Genomic DNA, 17,161 nt, shown 5'->3' with positions numbered 1-17,161 from the left:
ATCAGCAAGTGCAGAAAACAAGGGACAAATCTTGGCATGACAAGCATATCAAGAAGAAGACATTCCGAGAAGGAGATCTTGTACTATTATATGAGAACAAATTCGTGAAGTTCACGGGAAAAAAATAAAACACACTGGTTAGGACCATATATCATCAAGCACATCTCTGATGGTGGTGCAATTCAGCTCGCGAAGTTAAATGGTCAAATGATTCCAGGATGAGTCAATGGTAGCAGATTGAATATATACAGGGACGACTCTATCCCTGGAGCTTTGCACTAAAAAAATGAAGGGAAGAGATTCTTAGTTCCACCTGCAGTTGAAAGTGGGCACAGGACTATAAACTACTCTACAGGAACGAACTTCACTGACGGGAGATTACTGCACAATACTCAAAAGTATGATGAAGTGCGAAGGAATTGTGACAAAGAAAAGGTGATTGCGCCACAAGGGAAGGTTCATCAAAGTTCGCTAGAAATATGACCGTTGGAAGGAAAAATCTACTGTTAAAAGGAAATTTTCATTAAGGGGTGTGAGAGAAGAGCATTTATGAAGCACAATTGGTTGTATCTAGCCCCATACCTACATTAAATGAGAAAATATTAGCCAATCATGGGGTTTGGAATTCAAATTTGTTATAAAAATTGTATCCCGCACCACATTTTACACTTTGTTGTCTGGATAATTTCAGAAGTTGCATCTAAGTGCGAAGAGAAGAGAGTTATTGCATGTCTAGGAGGAGTTTTGAGGAACTTGTTAGAATATTTTCATAAAGAGGATTAGCAGGTATTATGGAGACACAAGTAGGGAATGTACCCATGTCCCTAAGGCACATGAGGTCACCGAGAAAGAAAGTACCCACAAAACCATAACCACAGAAGAAGCAGGAGAAGAGACTAGCTGAGGTCTCTGGGGCAGAACTAAGAACATCCCCGAGGAAGAAAACAAATAAGGAAGTGTGCACGAAGAACAAAGAAGATAAGGGGAAGAAGCCTATGTAGAAAGGAAAGAATTCAATGCAATAGAAGGTGCCTCAATATATCAATGATAGTGAAAAGGAGGTTGAATTTCACTGAATGGAGACAGGGGATGAAGAGATTCCCGCTGTGCTCCCACCTTATATGCCACCATAAAAATCGAGCATCAAGTAGGTTAAGGATTCAAAGGATGTAAAGTTTGGCACGTTCATTCCATTCCTGCCAAAGGAAGTGTCATTTGATGGTGAAGTGTTAGGGAAGATCCCACAATTGAAGATGGAAGACTGAGACTTTAATGATTCGAGAAAATACCAATAATTTGAACCAAGTTGATATCTAAAGTAGGTTCAGTACCCACAAAATGGAGTCACGAGGCTGGAGCCATACCAGTGGGCTACAGAATTACAGAGAGCGGGCCTCTTGAACATGATTAATGTGCCACACTTTGGTAGAATCCCATCCAGTACGACCTGTGTGTGACAGATCCTCGCACTGGTACATTATGGATGCATTTGGTTAGGAACACGGATCCTAATCGATGATATTTTAATAAGAAGAATCACAGTGTTTCCTCATCAGGGAAAAGACTCCGCAGAAGAATTTGTGGGAAAAAATAAGGACAAGGAGATGGCACAAATGATGAAGGACAAATTCAGACTAGTGAAGAAATCACGTGGATATGATATCAATTCCATCGATGACCAAGGAGTGCACTTCACCATGCACATCTTGGTAGGTAAGATAATGAGGAAATGTAGGATAAATAAGGTGCCTATAGTTGTAGTATCTTTGGTTGTGCAGTGTAGCATAGGGGTCTAGTTTAACTAGGTTTCCTATCTATGCAAGGAATTTTTGATAGATTGCAGGGAAGCACGCACATAGGGGAAGGCATTCCACTATGCTTGACTAATAATCCTCATTGCTCTAGTTGTGTGGAAAGAGCTAGAATACTTGCAGTTTCCATCTGTTGAGGTGGATATTTTTGAAGCAACGAGGTATTCCTCCCTCTGGTTTGCTAAGGAGATGATGCGCGCAACAGAGAATATGATTTTCTTTGTGGTGATATCAATGGGTCTACACATTGTGGTGAATCAACATCCAAGGTTGTAACCTAGTTTATATAAGCAATATCGTCACATTGTGGACTTCAAAGAGGACTTCCACAGAGCCTATGTCAAGGAAATGAAGGACCCAACTTGGACATGACACCAATTTCCATACATAGTAGCCAAAGATGAGTTTCTCACAGTAGTACAACATTGGACGGAAGAGTGGATGACTCCACCCAGTGGAGCAGTTGCAATAGAGAAGGGTACCCCGCAGGATGCAAGTACAAGTGGAAAGGATGTACAGATAGAAATAGAGGAAACATAGTAGAAGCACGAGGAACCCCTCAGTGGTGCAGGATTATCATAGGATTCACCTTTTATTATCAAAAAGAGAGTACCAACAATTGAGGCAGGCAAGAGGAAAAATCATAAAGAAGATAAGTCCAAGCGCGCAATACCACTGGTCATCACTGATGGGGACATTAGTGAGATCGGTGAGAAGTTTCAGGAGATCACCGTGGAGACTTCGGACATAATTGATGATTGCTATAGAGAGATCTTAGTTGAGGTACAACAGGGTATCGCGGAGCTGAAGGCGTTAACACAAACAACAAAACAACCAAAACAAATAACTCATCCATTATATGTATAGTGTATAATAGAGACACAATTCAACATTAAAATTTTGTAGGTACCAGTTGGGGCACTACAGTTCTACACACCGAAGGAAAAATAAGGAGCCAAAGCATGGAAGACCATCAACATGAATATTTTTGCGCTGCCCATGCAGGTGTTGCACTAATTCCTTCAAAGTTTAACAATCGAGATGTAGGAGCCAGAACAATGAACCTCGATGTTAACGATGCAGGTGGAAAAGCATAAATCTGCACTGAAGAAGGTGCTAGAGTAGGTGGCTAAGGAAAGAGATGATGCATGGTAGTGATGACAACAGTTCGAAAAATACATTGAAGATACTTGTAGCATAGTCCCAGACGTGAAGGTCAGTGATGAGGAACCACCATTAGAGAAGGTCATGAATCTCGCCCTCGCGATCAAGGAATCAAAGAATACATTGGAAAAGATAAAATTTGAGTATGAAGTGCAGATATTAGAGCTAAAAATAAGGTTGCAGCTAGCCATGCTACCAAAAGTGAGGGAGAAGAGGTAGAAAGACTTAAAAGCATCATTGAAAGGCATCTCTGACATAGTGGCGGACTGCGGGAAATTACTAGATGAAACGATGCAAATTTGGACCTCACTGCACGAGGATCCAAACATATAGAAGATCTAGGAGGAATTACAAGTGAAGCATAAGCATTGCAAAGAGATCTTGGAAGTTATGTAGACCCTACCAGTCTTACAGAGGCTTGCCAATATTACCGAAGGAAAGAACCTCCAAAACCAAATAGATGATCTTCGGAGGAACGAGAAAATTTCACAAGCGAGGACTCAACTATGGTAGGATGATGCCCTCAAAATTTCTCAGGCAGTGGAAAAAAGGCTCAAAGAGTTGAAGAAAAGGGAGACATAAATATTGCAGAAGGTTGCTGGCCAAACCAAAGAGGCATTGTTGGAGGAGGTACACCAAGAGGAGAAATAAATAGCAAAGATTATCCAACAATACAATGTGGTCTATAATGGAATTGTAGTCAAAATCAAGGGAACCACAACTGAGTGACTCAGAACAAGTCACGGGTGAGTGTTGGGGGGTTGTTGGGTACCACCCAACTTGGTCCAATTTTTGGTCAAAGACTCTGCATTTTGAGGAGCGGAGCTGGCGAAGTTCTATTCATTGTGCAATGTTTAGGGACTTTGGGGTGGGTCAATGTCCCTTATTTGGTAATAGGTATTAGGTATTAGTCCATTGTTTTTTCAGATCCATGGTATGTGGACCATGGTCTTGTAGTAAGGAAACCTATATAAAGAAGATGTAATATTTTGTCTATATCTAGGAGGCATAGATAGAATCATAGATTGATCATATTCTTTGTCTCGGGTCTGTATTTTTGGGAAGGATCCGTAGCTGAGTGCACGAAGGCCTTGGAAGAGTTTGCAGCTATGTGTGCAGACCACCTGTAGCTGGGTGCACAGGTCAGAGAAGTGTATGTATTGAAGATCTTTAATAAAGAAGAATTTTTGGTGAAGTATTAAGTATCTTTCTGTGTTTATTATCTGTTGTTATATATATCGTCATGCATGATTGTTACAGGGAAAAGTGTCTACACAAAACTACTTATCCCACTAAGGTGTGGTAGCTACCTTAGAAACAAACAAAGTAAAGCTACTTTTGTTTTTCCTTTATGAAATATAGATGAGAGAAGAACAAAGAAGACCAACCTCTGTCTTGCGCTAATCTCCTAGTTCAATTCCTCTCTCTCTTGATAGTCTTTCGCTAATTGCTCCCTTGTACGCCCAGCTTCACAGAGTACCTGTAGGATCACAGTAGCATAACACTATACAAGAACATGGATCTATAATCATAAACAATCTAGGATCAGATGTAAATTGACCATACAAATGCATAAAACATAAATGACACCAGAGTATGGAGGAAAACTTGAATAGCTTTTATTGATAACCAAGAAAGAGCCAAGGGAGTTACAACCAGTTGTTCTGGCCCAGCATCATCCTCTCAGCAAGTAAGCCCTTCTTCACCTCATACAAAGCTTAGATCACCCAACACTATGATGTTGTCTCAAGAAACCAATAGCAATTCCTTACAAGATGCAAAATTCCAGCCTCTAACCTCTTGGATCTCTAGGATGAGAGATCTATATATAGATATTTTCAGAGGTGTGAGTCAGCTCTGGGTTTTTTAATTAGTGTCTTCTCTCTGATAGTTCTTGATTCCACTTGGAGATCTCATTGATCTCTTACTCATCCTTGGGCGATTCTGAGAGGCAAGTGTCACAAGAGAAGTTTCTGGAAGATTCCATGATCATCCACCTCGCAAACTGTCTCAGCCACTTGTCTTTCTTCATCCATCGCACCCCATAGAAGGGCTTTTTGAAATGCAACGCACTTCCCATGTGTACAAGGTGAGATGCATCGCACCCTGGCCATGGAGCAAGTGAAATGCTCTAGTTTTGACCAGTTCTGAGCAGTTTTTCATGGAGAACTTCTGGGAGAAGCTGTAATCAGTTGACCTTGTTCCTTTAGGGGTTGGAACAACACTTTTAGGGACTTAGGAGCCCTTGGTTTATGGACATTTTATGCTTTGGGTTGTAGTGCCCAAAAATGTCTATAACAATTGCCCCCTAAAGCATGAGCTCGTTAATATTTTTGATCTCGGGTGAAATGCTTTATCATGAGGATCCGAAGTTCTTTCAAGCTGGGAGGAGACTTGTAATAAGATACAATACAATACATTATCTTCATAATATTTTCATGATCTAGCTGAGGCAGGCATTCCCATGCTCAGCTTTATAAATTCATTTTCACGTACATAGGATAGACAATCGTCTGAGTGTAGACTGATGATTCTGGTAGAGCCATCATCCCTTTGATTGCATGATATTCTGTGCAGCAATGATGTACATTTGATGTCTTTATTTTCCTGAATATATATCGCAGCCCGGATGGATGAAACTAGATCCGGGGTCTTCAATCTCGTTCGATCTTCACTCGAAGTACAAGTCTATCCATGTGAGAGATGTTCTGGAATCGAACATGGAAAGACATCGCCTGATTACCAGCCAATGATGTAAGTTGTTAACAGGCGCGAGAGGAATCACCGATAATGATAATGACCCTCAAGGTACTGTAGTACAATTCATGTGGTGTGAATAAAGGACTTGGCGTCGAACACCACGCAAAATCTTTCGATCGAAGGTCATTGATGTAAACCTGTCACCAGAAGTGAGAAACTTGCCATTGAGGCATGCAAGCTTCAAAGTACTGAACGGGGTGTTCCTAGATTGACTTCTTGGATAATGAGTTGATGTCGACAATAAGCGATCCATCATAGGAGGGCCTTAATGAATCCCACATCAATGACACGGAATGGAGCAAATGATTTTAATGGAGGTGAAAACGATCTGGTGATATAAGGTTCAGGGTGGCGGTCATGAAAGAATGGAGTGTAAATGTATTGCAGCGGGTGAGACACAGGTGAATTCTCTAAATGACTTCCCTTGAACATATCGGCGACACTGACGTGATGGATTGGTAGCATTAACCCCAAATTTGGATGCTGTGATGGGACAATGGTGATGTGACCGGTGAATGAAACAACCCAACCCGACTCAGATGCGGAGTGAAAGTGTCATGTTCAAGAGCGACTTGCTACCAACAAAGTTTCTTCAAGTTTTCTTCCCAATTTTTCCCCAGTCATTGCTGACCAGTACCTCTTTATTTTTTTCAAGCTTGAGGAGGATAACATATGCTTTTTCTATAATTTGCCCTTCGGGCAAACCCATCGCTATGTTTTAACGAGCCTAGCGATAGTGAAACTCGTTCTTGTCTGCTATGGACAAGTTTGTCGCTATTAGGTTTTAACGAGTTTAACGACAAAGATAACTCGGTCCTTTTAAATTTTAGAGAGTCTGAAAAGGGACGTAAAGGAAACTCCAAAATTCCTTTTTCGTCATCTAATCCCTTAAGTCTGAAAAAGTATAAAACAATACAGAAGGGATGAATTTTCGATACTTTTAACGAGCCGAACAAAACAAGCGCTCGATCTTTTTGTGTAATAATTCCTCAGTTCCAAAAATAGTAAAATCTAAAGGAGGGATAGCACTTCTGGTCCCTTTAACGAGCTGGAGAGGCCAATGGCTCGGCAATATTTTCATATTTTACGAGTCAATTGAAAATATCTTAAAGGAGACTCGTCTTTGAGGAACGAGTGATAAAATTGGGCAGCAACTGATTCTAGGTAAGGTTTGGAATTTTCCAATCACGGCAGTGTTACAAGGATGGCTAGAGGTATCACTCTTCGCAGCTGTTCCTCAAAAGGGGTAAACAATCAAATGGAGGTGAATGATCGGCTGATACAGAGTGGAGGTGATGATGGGAACACAACCAAGGCTTTAAAGACTGAAGTACTACATTCACAATGGTTATTTACCAGGAATTGGTTCATTTTTTATTGAGCTTAAACACTGGGGGAAACATTTGCTCATTGCATATGTTTATTTTTTAACGAGCATGAAGTCCGCGTTAAAACTGCTCGATGCGGGTTTATTTTTTAACGAGCTTGAACCATGCAGTAATACTGCTCGTGATAAGTTTGCATGCCCCCAACATAATAACGCAAATCGAGGTGCATGCCCTCCAAGCTTCATTGCATTAAACTCGGTGGTTGGAATGAAGGTTTATCTTTGAGATTTGGAAAGGGGATTTGTTTCATTTTTTAATGAGGTTGACATAGTAAAAGAACTATCCTCATGACTCCTTGTTTCATTTTTTAACGAGATCGACACGAGATAAAAGCCATCCTCGAAATCCATCGTATTTACAGTATTTGATAGAAAATCAAAAACTTATGGATGATTAAGGTTGCTGGAATAATCTTCGTGGTAATCCGGAAGATGGGAGTGATGGTGGTAATCTTCCCATGGTGCCTCTCCTATCATCATTGATTGAATGATTCCTTCGTTTGTAGAATGTACATGCGACCAAGGATCTGAAGAGGTGCCATATTCCTTAGACCTATCTATCCAAACACTCGATGAGCGTTGATTTGGGTTTACCCCCCAAACCAAGGATGGCTAGGGTCTTCCCTAATCATCAAATAAAATCTTGGGGTTCATTATTCAACTTCAATATGCCAGGGTCAAAATCTGGAGCGAATCTGGTTGAAGGAAAATAATGTTATAGGTCTGCTACAATAAGTGCTGCAGGAGGCCTTACTTTGTTGTAGGAGGGGGACACATGAGATTTTTAATGACTGGAATGGTGCCTTGAAGGTGGAAGAAGGTGGATGAAGGTAGAAGAAGGTGATTAAAGGGTTTTGGAGCCCCTTGGCCAAGCCTAGCACCCCTCGGAGGTCTATCTTGCACCAAAGTTTGCGCCCACAATTTCCTCCATTTACCTTAGCAGAGTGGTCTTGGTGGCAGAGTTTGGAAGCAATGTGAGGTGTCTAAAAGGGAGATGGAGTGACCTAGGTGGATGTAGAAAGTTGTACCCACCCCTGCAGGTTAGTACAATCCCTGCAAACCAATCAAACACATGCATCAAATGATTTCTATTACAACAAAGTAAATTAACATGGAAAAATGAGTTGAATTTTATTGAAATCTACTCTAGCCCACAACACAAGTCCTAATTTCCAAACCAATGGTACTATCTCCTAAAGTGAAGAAACTAAACATGCAGAAGAATTACAGTCTCATACTTAACAATTGCCAAGAAATCATAAATAAATATTTTTTGGTTTTTATTGTAGGTCTTCCAATCACTCTTCCCACAAGAGAGGTGATAGGAAAACCTGCAACTACAAATTTTGTAATATAACACCTACTAAAACAAGAAAAACATTGGAATAACTTGAGCAAGAACAAGGAAGAAATACAAAAGAGGGACTAAAGCCTCTAGGTTGGGCCCAAACCCAAGGGTTTCATCCCTTCAAAACTACTTCATATGTAGACCAATAGTGCAATTCCCATTAATAGAAAATAAGAGTCACATACATCACATGAGCGATGATAACAATGTCAAGCACTAGGATTTTAGTAGCTACTCTTAGCTATAACAAAAATTTGAATCCTAATGAGCCTTTTGGCTAGTTTATTTATACAAAAAGTAACTGAGGGCATCTCCCTTGAAAAGAGGAGTGATTCCCTCCAAAATCTCGAGACTTGTGGATCTAGTTTCCTTTGGTCTTCACAAGTACTTGGAGTTCCTTAGCTGCTAGTGAATTTGAGATGTTGGTGAGGATTCTATGATCTGAAGCTGAGTTGGAGGGTTAATGAGGTGGACAAGCCTCCTATATTCTCTAATGTTATCTCCATCAAGCCCTTGCATAGTAAATATCTCCAAAAATGTTCCTTTTTCCTAATATTAATCACATTATGCCATGAAATATAAAAAACACTCTTTAGTCTTCTTACTAAGAATATTATGGCTAAAAATACGAATTAATGTGAGAAAAAGAGAGTTTTAAGGGTTTGATGATATCACAATGAACCTCAAAATGTACCTATTGATGGGACCCATCACTGATTTAGAGGATGGCATCATTAAAACAAAACAATTATTTGAGATCAATTGATAAAGAATAACTTAATTAATGGCAGTAAAACATTTCAGCTTAATGCATGCCAATTCTATAAGCCAAATGAAGGAAAATCTAAATATCAAATTAGAAATCCACATCACCTACATGTCCATAGCTTGAAAACATTGATTAAGTACAATCCATATGCACATGTGGTTGATTATGTGGTTCTTGTTGATCCAATTCAAGTTCAGTGCAAAGAGGAATTTGTTAGGACAAGATGTTTTGAATACAAATATTATGTAATTGGGGGAATCATTCTGCAGAGGCTAGAAGAAAATTGATCGAGGAATATCCCAATAACTCAATTTTTGAGACAATGAGATGTATCATTTATGTTGGTTTAACAGAAAAAAGAAGCAAAGTTATTGTCATGAGATCATAATACAGATAATGGGTATAGGATGTCTGTGGATTTCATCGAAAGGGTCAAATTTATTCATAGTGAATTTGAAGAAAAATGTGGTGGGGATAAGGCAAAAGACAATCTAAAATTTGGGAAGGAATGTTGCATGGAAATAGGTTATCAAATTGAGGAAAAAATCAATTCAAAAGGTGGAAAAGTAAATTCAGTTTTTTTCACAGGTATGGATAGCATTTTCCAATTGGAATTTAGAACTGGGGAGATATGGGAACCAATTGATGATATTTTCAACACATGGGAGAATATTTCCATAAAAAATCAAAAGGCTAAAAAGTCTAAAGCCTTACTATGTACCAACAATAAGAAAAGTCCTTAAATCAAGCATATTCTAGATGATATGACTATCATGCCTTGGATAACAATGCAAGGAATGAAGGATGACGAATTAGTCAAATCAATACTATGTCATGTGAAGTCAGGTGAATTATGATTGGACGAAATGTGCTTAGAATTTCAAAAGTAAGTTTCTTGAACTAATTTTTTTCTTGGATTATAATTTTATTTTAAATATAACATATTGTTGTTGGTAGTATTTTTTATACATATCACTATATTAACAATTATTTATTTATTTATTAGTCATAAGGTTTATATGAAAATACAAGAACATATGGTTAAAATGTTGAATGAAGAGAGTTGGGATGATGTTACACACAACTACCTAGAATCAAGTTCTATAGAAACACTTAAAGATTTTTGGCTTGCATTAAAAAATGTATGTTGATTTATATATTCATTTTATTCATATGAAAAATGTTTTTATTTTATTTTATTAAAGATGTTGAAGAAGGATGCACATGGAATATCAAAAGCTTTATTGAAAAAATTAAGTTGGAAAGGCTGAGAAAGCAAAGTCTTAGGAATGTTGAACATGATCCTCATCTTATTCATTTCTTTTGGAATGGGTTCGACACTATCCAATATCAAATAATACAAGGTGATTGTGAAGACATTGCAAAACTCATACCTAAAAGGGAATATGCCCTAGTTATTACAGATATTCCTCATGGTTTCAATTTCCAAAACATTAGATATGATAGTGAGCCTTACATTTATCAAGCTTTTAATAAAGTGGTTACAAGCTTTCAAGAAGTTACAACATTATCACTTTGGAGATTTGTAATATTTCATTCAGACACAATTTGCAATGTTATTATCAAGCTTCAAGGGAAAAACAAACTCAAGGATGCAAATTACATGGTAAGGCATTGAAATTGTATATTTGATTAATGTTAATTTTTTATTTTTATCTTTTTTACTATGTACAAGTTAATTGAACTTTTACTATGTCATGTTATAGGAAAAATTGAAATCTCGTTGGTTGCAAAAATTAACCAATTATAAGTGATTGTGAGTTCATTCATGTTAAATGTTGGACAACGGATGATAGCTATAATCATATTCTTCTAAATAGAGTAGATGGAAAGAGTCATAACCACATACTGGTTCTTGATGTTGTTGTAAGAAAACTAACATATAAGGATAAAGATGCAAAAGGAGAGGTAGATATAATTTATAAAAAACCATAGAGATTGATTAATTATCTTATAGATTTCTGTTCAAATGAAGGAGATTGAGTTTTGGATATATTCTCAGGTTCATGTAAGTTTTATTATATAAAATTGAATTTCAATATTTTCTTATTTAATTATTATGTGTTTATACTAATTTACTTAATTATTTATTTTGTGCTTGATGATTAGGTACAACACTAGCATGTTTCCTACAAAAAGAAAGAATTTACATTGCCATTGAAAAAGATTCACTACAATGTAGTTCTATTCAATAAAGAATTAATGCTCTTCAATTTCTTCCAGATGCGATGTAATAAGTTGATTTGAGGAAAGTGGATTTTAATGATTCACGTGTGGCAAAAAAGGAAAAGGAACCTGGACCACCATTTGATGGAATGATTGGAAAATGATACTTTGGGAGATTTGCAGACATCGAAGATCCATTAGAAGAGGAAAATGACAAAATTAAAACAAAAAATATTATGGAATAAGTCAATAATGAAACTCTAGAAGATGATGAACATAGATTATATGATATTATTGATTAAATTTAAGTTATGCTTGCAAATCAAAATGAATTTTGAGAACTATTCATTAGTTATACTTGTAATGTTTTGACTTTGAGATTTTATGAGAAGAATAAGTATTCAACTATTGTTGTTATATGTTTAATATTTGTATTATATGATTTTCACTTTAATTTCTATGTGAATCACTATTTTTTGTTAAATAGTTGTGATTATTATTAATTTTCGACATAAAATTCGTAAAAAAAATGTTTTTTTGTTTTTGTTTGTTTTTTATAAGTTTTTTGTTAAATTTTTCCCATAAAGATATTTTATTTGACATGTCATTTTTAACAAAAAAGAGTCTCAAAATGTGTATTATTTTATCAAATGTTTAAAACTAGTGACTAGCATTGAAATATTAATTAACAATACTTAAATATATAGAAATTCCCAACTTTAAAATATTAACCCTTGTTTTTTACTATGCAAAAAAATAAAGATTTCATTACAAAAAAAATTGAAAAGAAAAACAAAAAAACACAAACCTAAAAAAACTTAAAAACAAATATCTCGGGGAAGAAGAAGAAGAAGATATTATAAAATTTAAAGTGTAAAAAATAAGCCCTCTAAAAAAGGGGTTTGATGGTGTATCAACACTTTTCAAAATCAGCGTGAAAATCACTGACATTTAAAAAAATGTTCATACTTGATACATAAGAAAATTTAAAGTGTCAAAAATATGTTAAAAAAAGGCATATTCTAATACAACATTTTTCAAAATCGGGTCATTTTTTTTGCTACCTCAAAAAAAGGGTAGTCGGTAAAGTTCTCATTTGATCGGTAACTGTGGTTTTTCTAAGTTAATTGCATTGCATTCAAAAACTAAATCATATCACCCATAATAAAAATATACGAGCCTCATGTTACCACATGGGAAATCTAGTATGAGAAAATTCAAGTATCTACATAAAACAAGGAACAACACTTATCCAAATATAGCATAAAACCAAAATGAGACTACTATGAGAAATCCAAAACATGATAACCAAACCAAGTGTCTGATGATGTCATAGGAGCCAAATCCTTTACACTTGAGACAAGTGGCATTGAGGGTTTAAACTCACATTGAATATGACTTTCCATGTGAGCTAAGCATGCTTCCAATATGTCAAGGAATGCCTATTTTTTCCACTGATTCCACTGAATATCATTTAGGAAATAAATAATGTTGTTCTAGTCCTTGTGCTTCTCCTTTAAAACTCTTCCTATCATGGCCTTTAACCGCCAATGAAGAATTATAGAATGCATGTACCGATTCCTTCTTCCCTTGGTGTGAATAGGGTGGGGAAGCTGTCTATACATCTCCTCTAACAACTATGAATCTGAATAGACCTAGTGATATTGACAGACATGATTCTCAACCTGTTGAATATCCTCTAGAGTACTTGGGGAGGTCATCAAGTAGTAAGTAGCCACCACCTCTTGGGTCTGCAATTGGACACGTGACTGGCTTTTTCGGCCATGGCCACCAACCGCCCGATGACCACACATCCGTTGATGTAGCATGAGGAACACAATAAACACAAAACCAACACAGAGCCAAGAGTAAAAATCCCACCAACTCCATAAACCCCAAATAGAGAGCAACCCTCAGAAATGAATACCAGAGTCAGAGAATTGGGAAATAATACTTCCCCTTGAGGATTCCACAAGTCAAAAACCAACTAACCAGTCGAGTTATCCACATAGACTCAAGGGATAACAACAATATGAAGAACTAAAAAGAACTAGGCCGCCAAAAAAATCCATAGGAGGGAGCATCCAATAACCAATTCGAAGAGTAAAAAATCCCTAATAATAAACTAGCTCTGAAGGAAACAAGGGCCCCAAACTCAAAATCAAAAGAAAACTAACATGCTCCTTCAAATACATTTTACCAAAACCCACAACGCACCAAGAATAGACAAAAGACAAGGTAAAAAATACAAAAGGCCTAGAGAAAGATGTTACTAGTTTAAAACAATGAAGAAGAGCCAAGGTCAAGTCTGCCAGTGTCCCAAAGCCTGAATTCTCCCCTAGCACCCCGTCAACCATCCAAGAAGTCGCTGTCATTTCCATCTTCTACCTTATTGTCTCCACCTTATTCCTCCTGAGTTCCACCTCCCTCACACCCAGGGAACCAAGGAGCTGATACCAGAGTGAGTCACACTCTAAACAAAACCTCCAGCATGCCAATATAAATCAAGAAACTCCAACTTTTCATTATGAATCATAAACTGGCCGTCAAAGCAACACAAACTACCAAATATCGAAAGGGGAAGGGAAATCCTACCTGCATAAGGGAAAAAACACTCACAGGACGTAAAAACTCGCTTCTTTACATAGAAACAAGACATGAATTTTCTAGAATACAACCAACCATAACAGACGATATGAAACTTTACATGCTTCGTGCATGGGGGTTAGGGGGGAAGGGGTGGAAGGGAGTGGTATGCCACACTACCCTCCTCTTATTTATCTCAAGATTCGATGGGGTGGGAGCGCCACCTCCACCTACCCCCGATCTCATTACCAAGTGTTCAGACACCCCCGGCGAGGAAAACATATGCACATTTGAAAAAACATGGAACAAGATTCTTGTCCATGGAGATTTACCCCCACTTTATTATGGATATTATTAATATGTTTTTTTTAATTAATCAATTTAATTAAAAGAGCAAAAAATTATTAACTACTTTGGAGATAAATCTCAACCTTAAATTTGGGTATACTATTATAAATATTACATAATCTTCCATAGAGATTAAATCCCTAGCTTTTATGTTGATTGATAATTAAATTAAGATTTCCCAATTCCAAAGTAAACGTGTAAACTTTCAATTAAATAAAACATGTATAAACAACTTTATTGTGATAGAGGCATATTCACATCCTACAACTTAATATTTGGGGGAAGTGTGATTAGAGCTGTGCTCAATGTGATGTGTGATTCCATCTATGCTCAAAGTAAAGATGACACATGTTCTTTTAAAAAGAATATACACACAATTAAAAAACAATTAGTTGTAATAAAAACAAAAATATATATATATATATATATATGGTTTGTTTTAATTAAACGGATTATAAAACATCCAAAATCGCATTGTCATTCTACTCATTTGATGTGTTATATATATAACTCCTCAAAAGGGAGAAGTACTTAAAAGTAAAACAATTCAAATACTTTCCTAATAAGGAAAATATGTGTATAAATTCATTGTGAAGCATTAAAAAATATTAATGATAGTAAAAATATTCAATGTGAGTAACAAATAAATTATTTTATTATATAACATTAAATAATATTATTATTATGTATTTTTAAGGTCAGTATGAGACCCCCTTTTTGTGGGACAAAGTCTAGTAAGGCATACATACTCTACCCTCCTCTAGTTTTGGACCTGTAACCTCTTAGGAGGAAACAAATTCTCTTAACCATTAAGCCTCACCTTGTTCTAGGTTTTGAACCTGTGACCTCTTAGGAGAAAACACATGAGCCTCAATAACTTATATTTAAAATATATATTAATAATTGAAAAACAATTTAATATGGACATTGACATCCATAAATAAAATATTACAATGCTCTAGTACAATATTTCGATGTCAACTATGTATGTATGTATATACTATAAGCAATTAAAATTTATTTTTTTATTGTTAAAACAATTTAATATTTTTAATTTTTTTGTGTTATTATTTTACATTTTAGTCATTTTTTAAAATATATTTTTTTATTAATTTTGTCTAAAATTTAACAAACATAAGAATTGCAAATTTAAACTATGTAGCTTACACAATACATATTCAAAGATACTTTCAAAATATTATATCCATTTATAAATTCAAAAATGTTATTCAATATATATATATATAAATTTGTATAGCTACATCTTAACCACATATTTATCCAATTCCGACATATATTAAATCTTTAAGCCTTTGCCATGGTCTGCATCCCACTTGTTGGTTCAAGCAAAAAATTTCTTCATGTGATTTATATGAAAAGACTTTTTCTTAATTCATTATGGATCACTGAAACAAATACAGAAATATTAAATATCTTAAAATGAATTTTTTCTTTTTTTTACACTTTAGTAAGTTCGTGATATTATTATTTTATTTTATTTTTTTAACATTTTGAATCAAGATTTTGGGCCGGTTTTAACAGTGAGTAATAATTTAGAAAAGTCGGCTTCAAAAATGTGAGGCCAATGAAGTGAAATGCTTATATACACACTCTCGGACCAAACTAATTTGATACTTTTTCTTGTCATTGATCTCAGTTCAATGTACTGAAATGCTTGTGTATATACTCTGGGACCAAATTAATTTCTTCGGCGGCACGCTGCAGAGCCGAGTGAAATGCTTGACCTGGGGAGCCCAGTCAATCACGCGCGACGATATTATGGACGTGAGCCTGGAGTTACCTGAAGAAGTAACATCGTTGCAGAATGCACTGTCATGTTATTTTGCTAAACAAATTCTGGATGGGGATAATCTCTACCGCTGCGAGAAATGCGAAAATTATACAGAAGCCCGGAAGCAAATGTCCATTTTCAGGCCTCCCAATGTTCTGGTAATTCAGCTCAAGAGATTTATGTGTAGCCCATCTGGTGGGAAACTAGAGCGTGCCATTAGTTTTTCAAAAGGTCTGGAACTGGGTGAATTTATGTCACCAGAGGAAGTTATTGGTGAAGACCATGAGCCTCGGCTGGATTATAGTCTGTTCGCTACCATTATTCATAAGGGATCTTCACAGGACTCTGGGCATTACTATGCGTATGTGAAGGATGAAAATGGGCGCTGGTATCGCTGTAATGATTGTAATGTGTCTCCTGTGTCTGAAGAGGAAGTGGTGGCAGATAAAGAAGTTTATCTTTTGTTTTTTATACGCAGTGTTCGTGGAGAGGGTGGGAATTTTATTGGGCGGCATGTTTCCAGCCTGGAGATGAGCAATAGCTCTGAGGATGAAAATGTGAGTGTTAAAGGAAAGATGCGTACTCACAGCTACAGAGGCGATGGTGGCGAAACTGATGAAGAATATGGAAAAAGGCCATCTAAACTTCGGAAATCTGACAGGCTGTAGCCAGTTAGGGATTTCTTAGTGGATTTAATTTACTTGGAGATTGAACACTGTGGAACGGTGTTGCGATAAATTGTCAGAATCCGTTGATGTAGCACGAGGAACACAATAAACACAAAACCAACACAGAGCCAAGAGTAAAAATCCCACCAACTCCATAAACCCCAAATAGAGAGCAACCCTAAAAAATGAATACCAGAGTCGGAAAATTGGGAAATAATACTTCCCCTTGAGGATTCCACAAGTCAAAAACCAACTAACCAGTTGATCTATCCACATAGACTCAAGGGATAACAACAATATGAAGAACTAAAAAGAACTAGTCCGCCAAAAAAATCCATAGG

The 17,161-nt window shown here is 36.5% G+C and overlaps 1 protein-coding gene across 1 annotated transcript; it reads left to right on the top strand.

Moving 5' to 3' along the window:
• Nucleotides 1-16,139: 16,139 nt before the first annotated feature.
• Nucleotides 16,140-16,820, top strand: LOC149203630 (ubiquitin carboxyl-terminal hydrolase 25-like). The gene has a single exon (XM_089401939.1). It carries the CDS (start codon nt 16,140-16,142, stop codon nt 16,818-16,820), a length of 681 nt encoding a protein of 226 aa, XP_089258065.1.
• Nucleotides 16,821-17,161: the final 341 nt, after the last annotated feature.

This window comes from Pinus tabuliformis, chromosome 2_1, assembly GCF_031772625.1.
Source record: "Pinus tabuliformis cultivar Carrire ecotype Pingquan chromosome 2_1, CPIR1, whole genome shotgun sequence".
In the NCBI taxonomy this organism is placed as follows: Eukaryota; Viridiplantae; Streptophyta; class Pinopsida; order Pinales; family Pinaceae; genus Pinus; species Pinus tabuliformis.
This window is presented reverse-complemented; position numbering and strand designations above follow the sequence as displayed.

Excerpts from the sequence above, each read along its gene's own strand:
- LOC149203630 (XM_089401939.1), top strand. The coding sequence starts at position 16,140 with ATGGACGTGAGCCTGGAGTTACCTGAAGAAGTAACATCGTTGCAGAAT.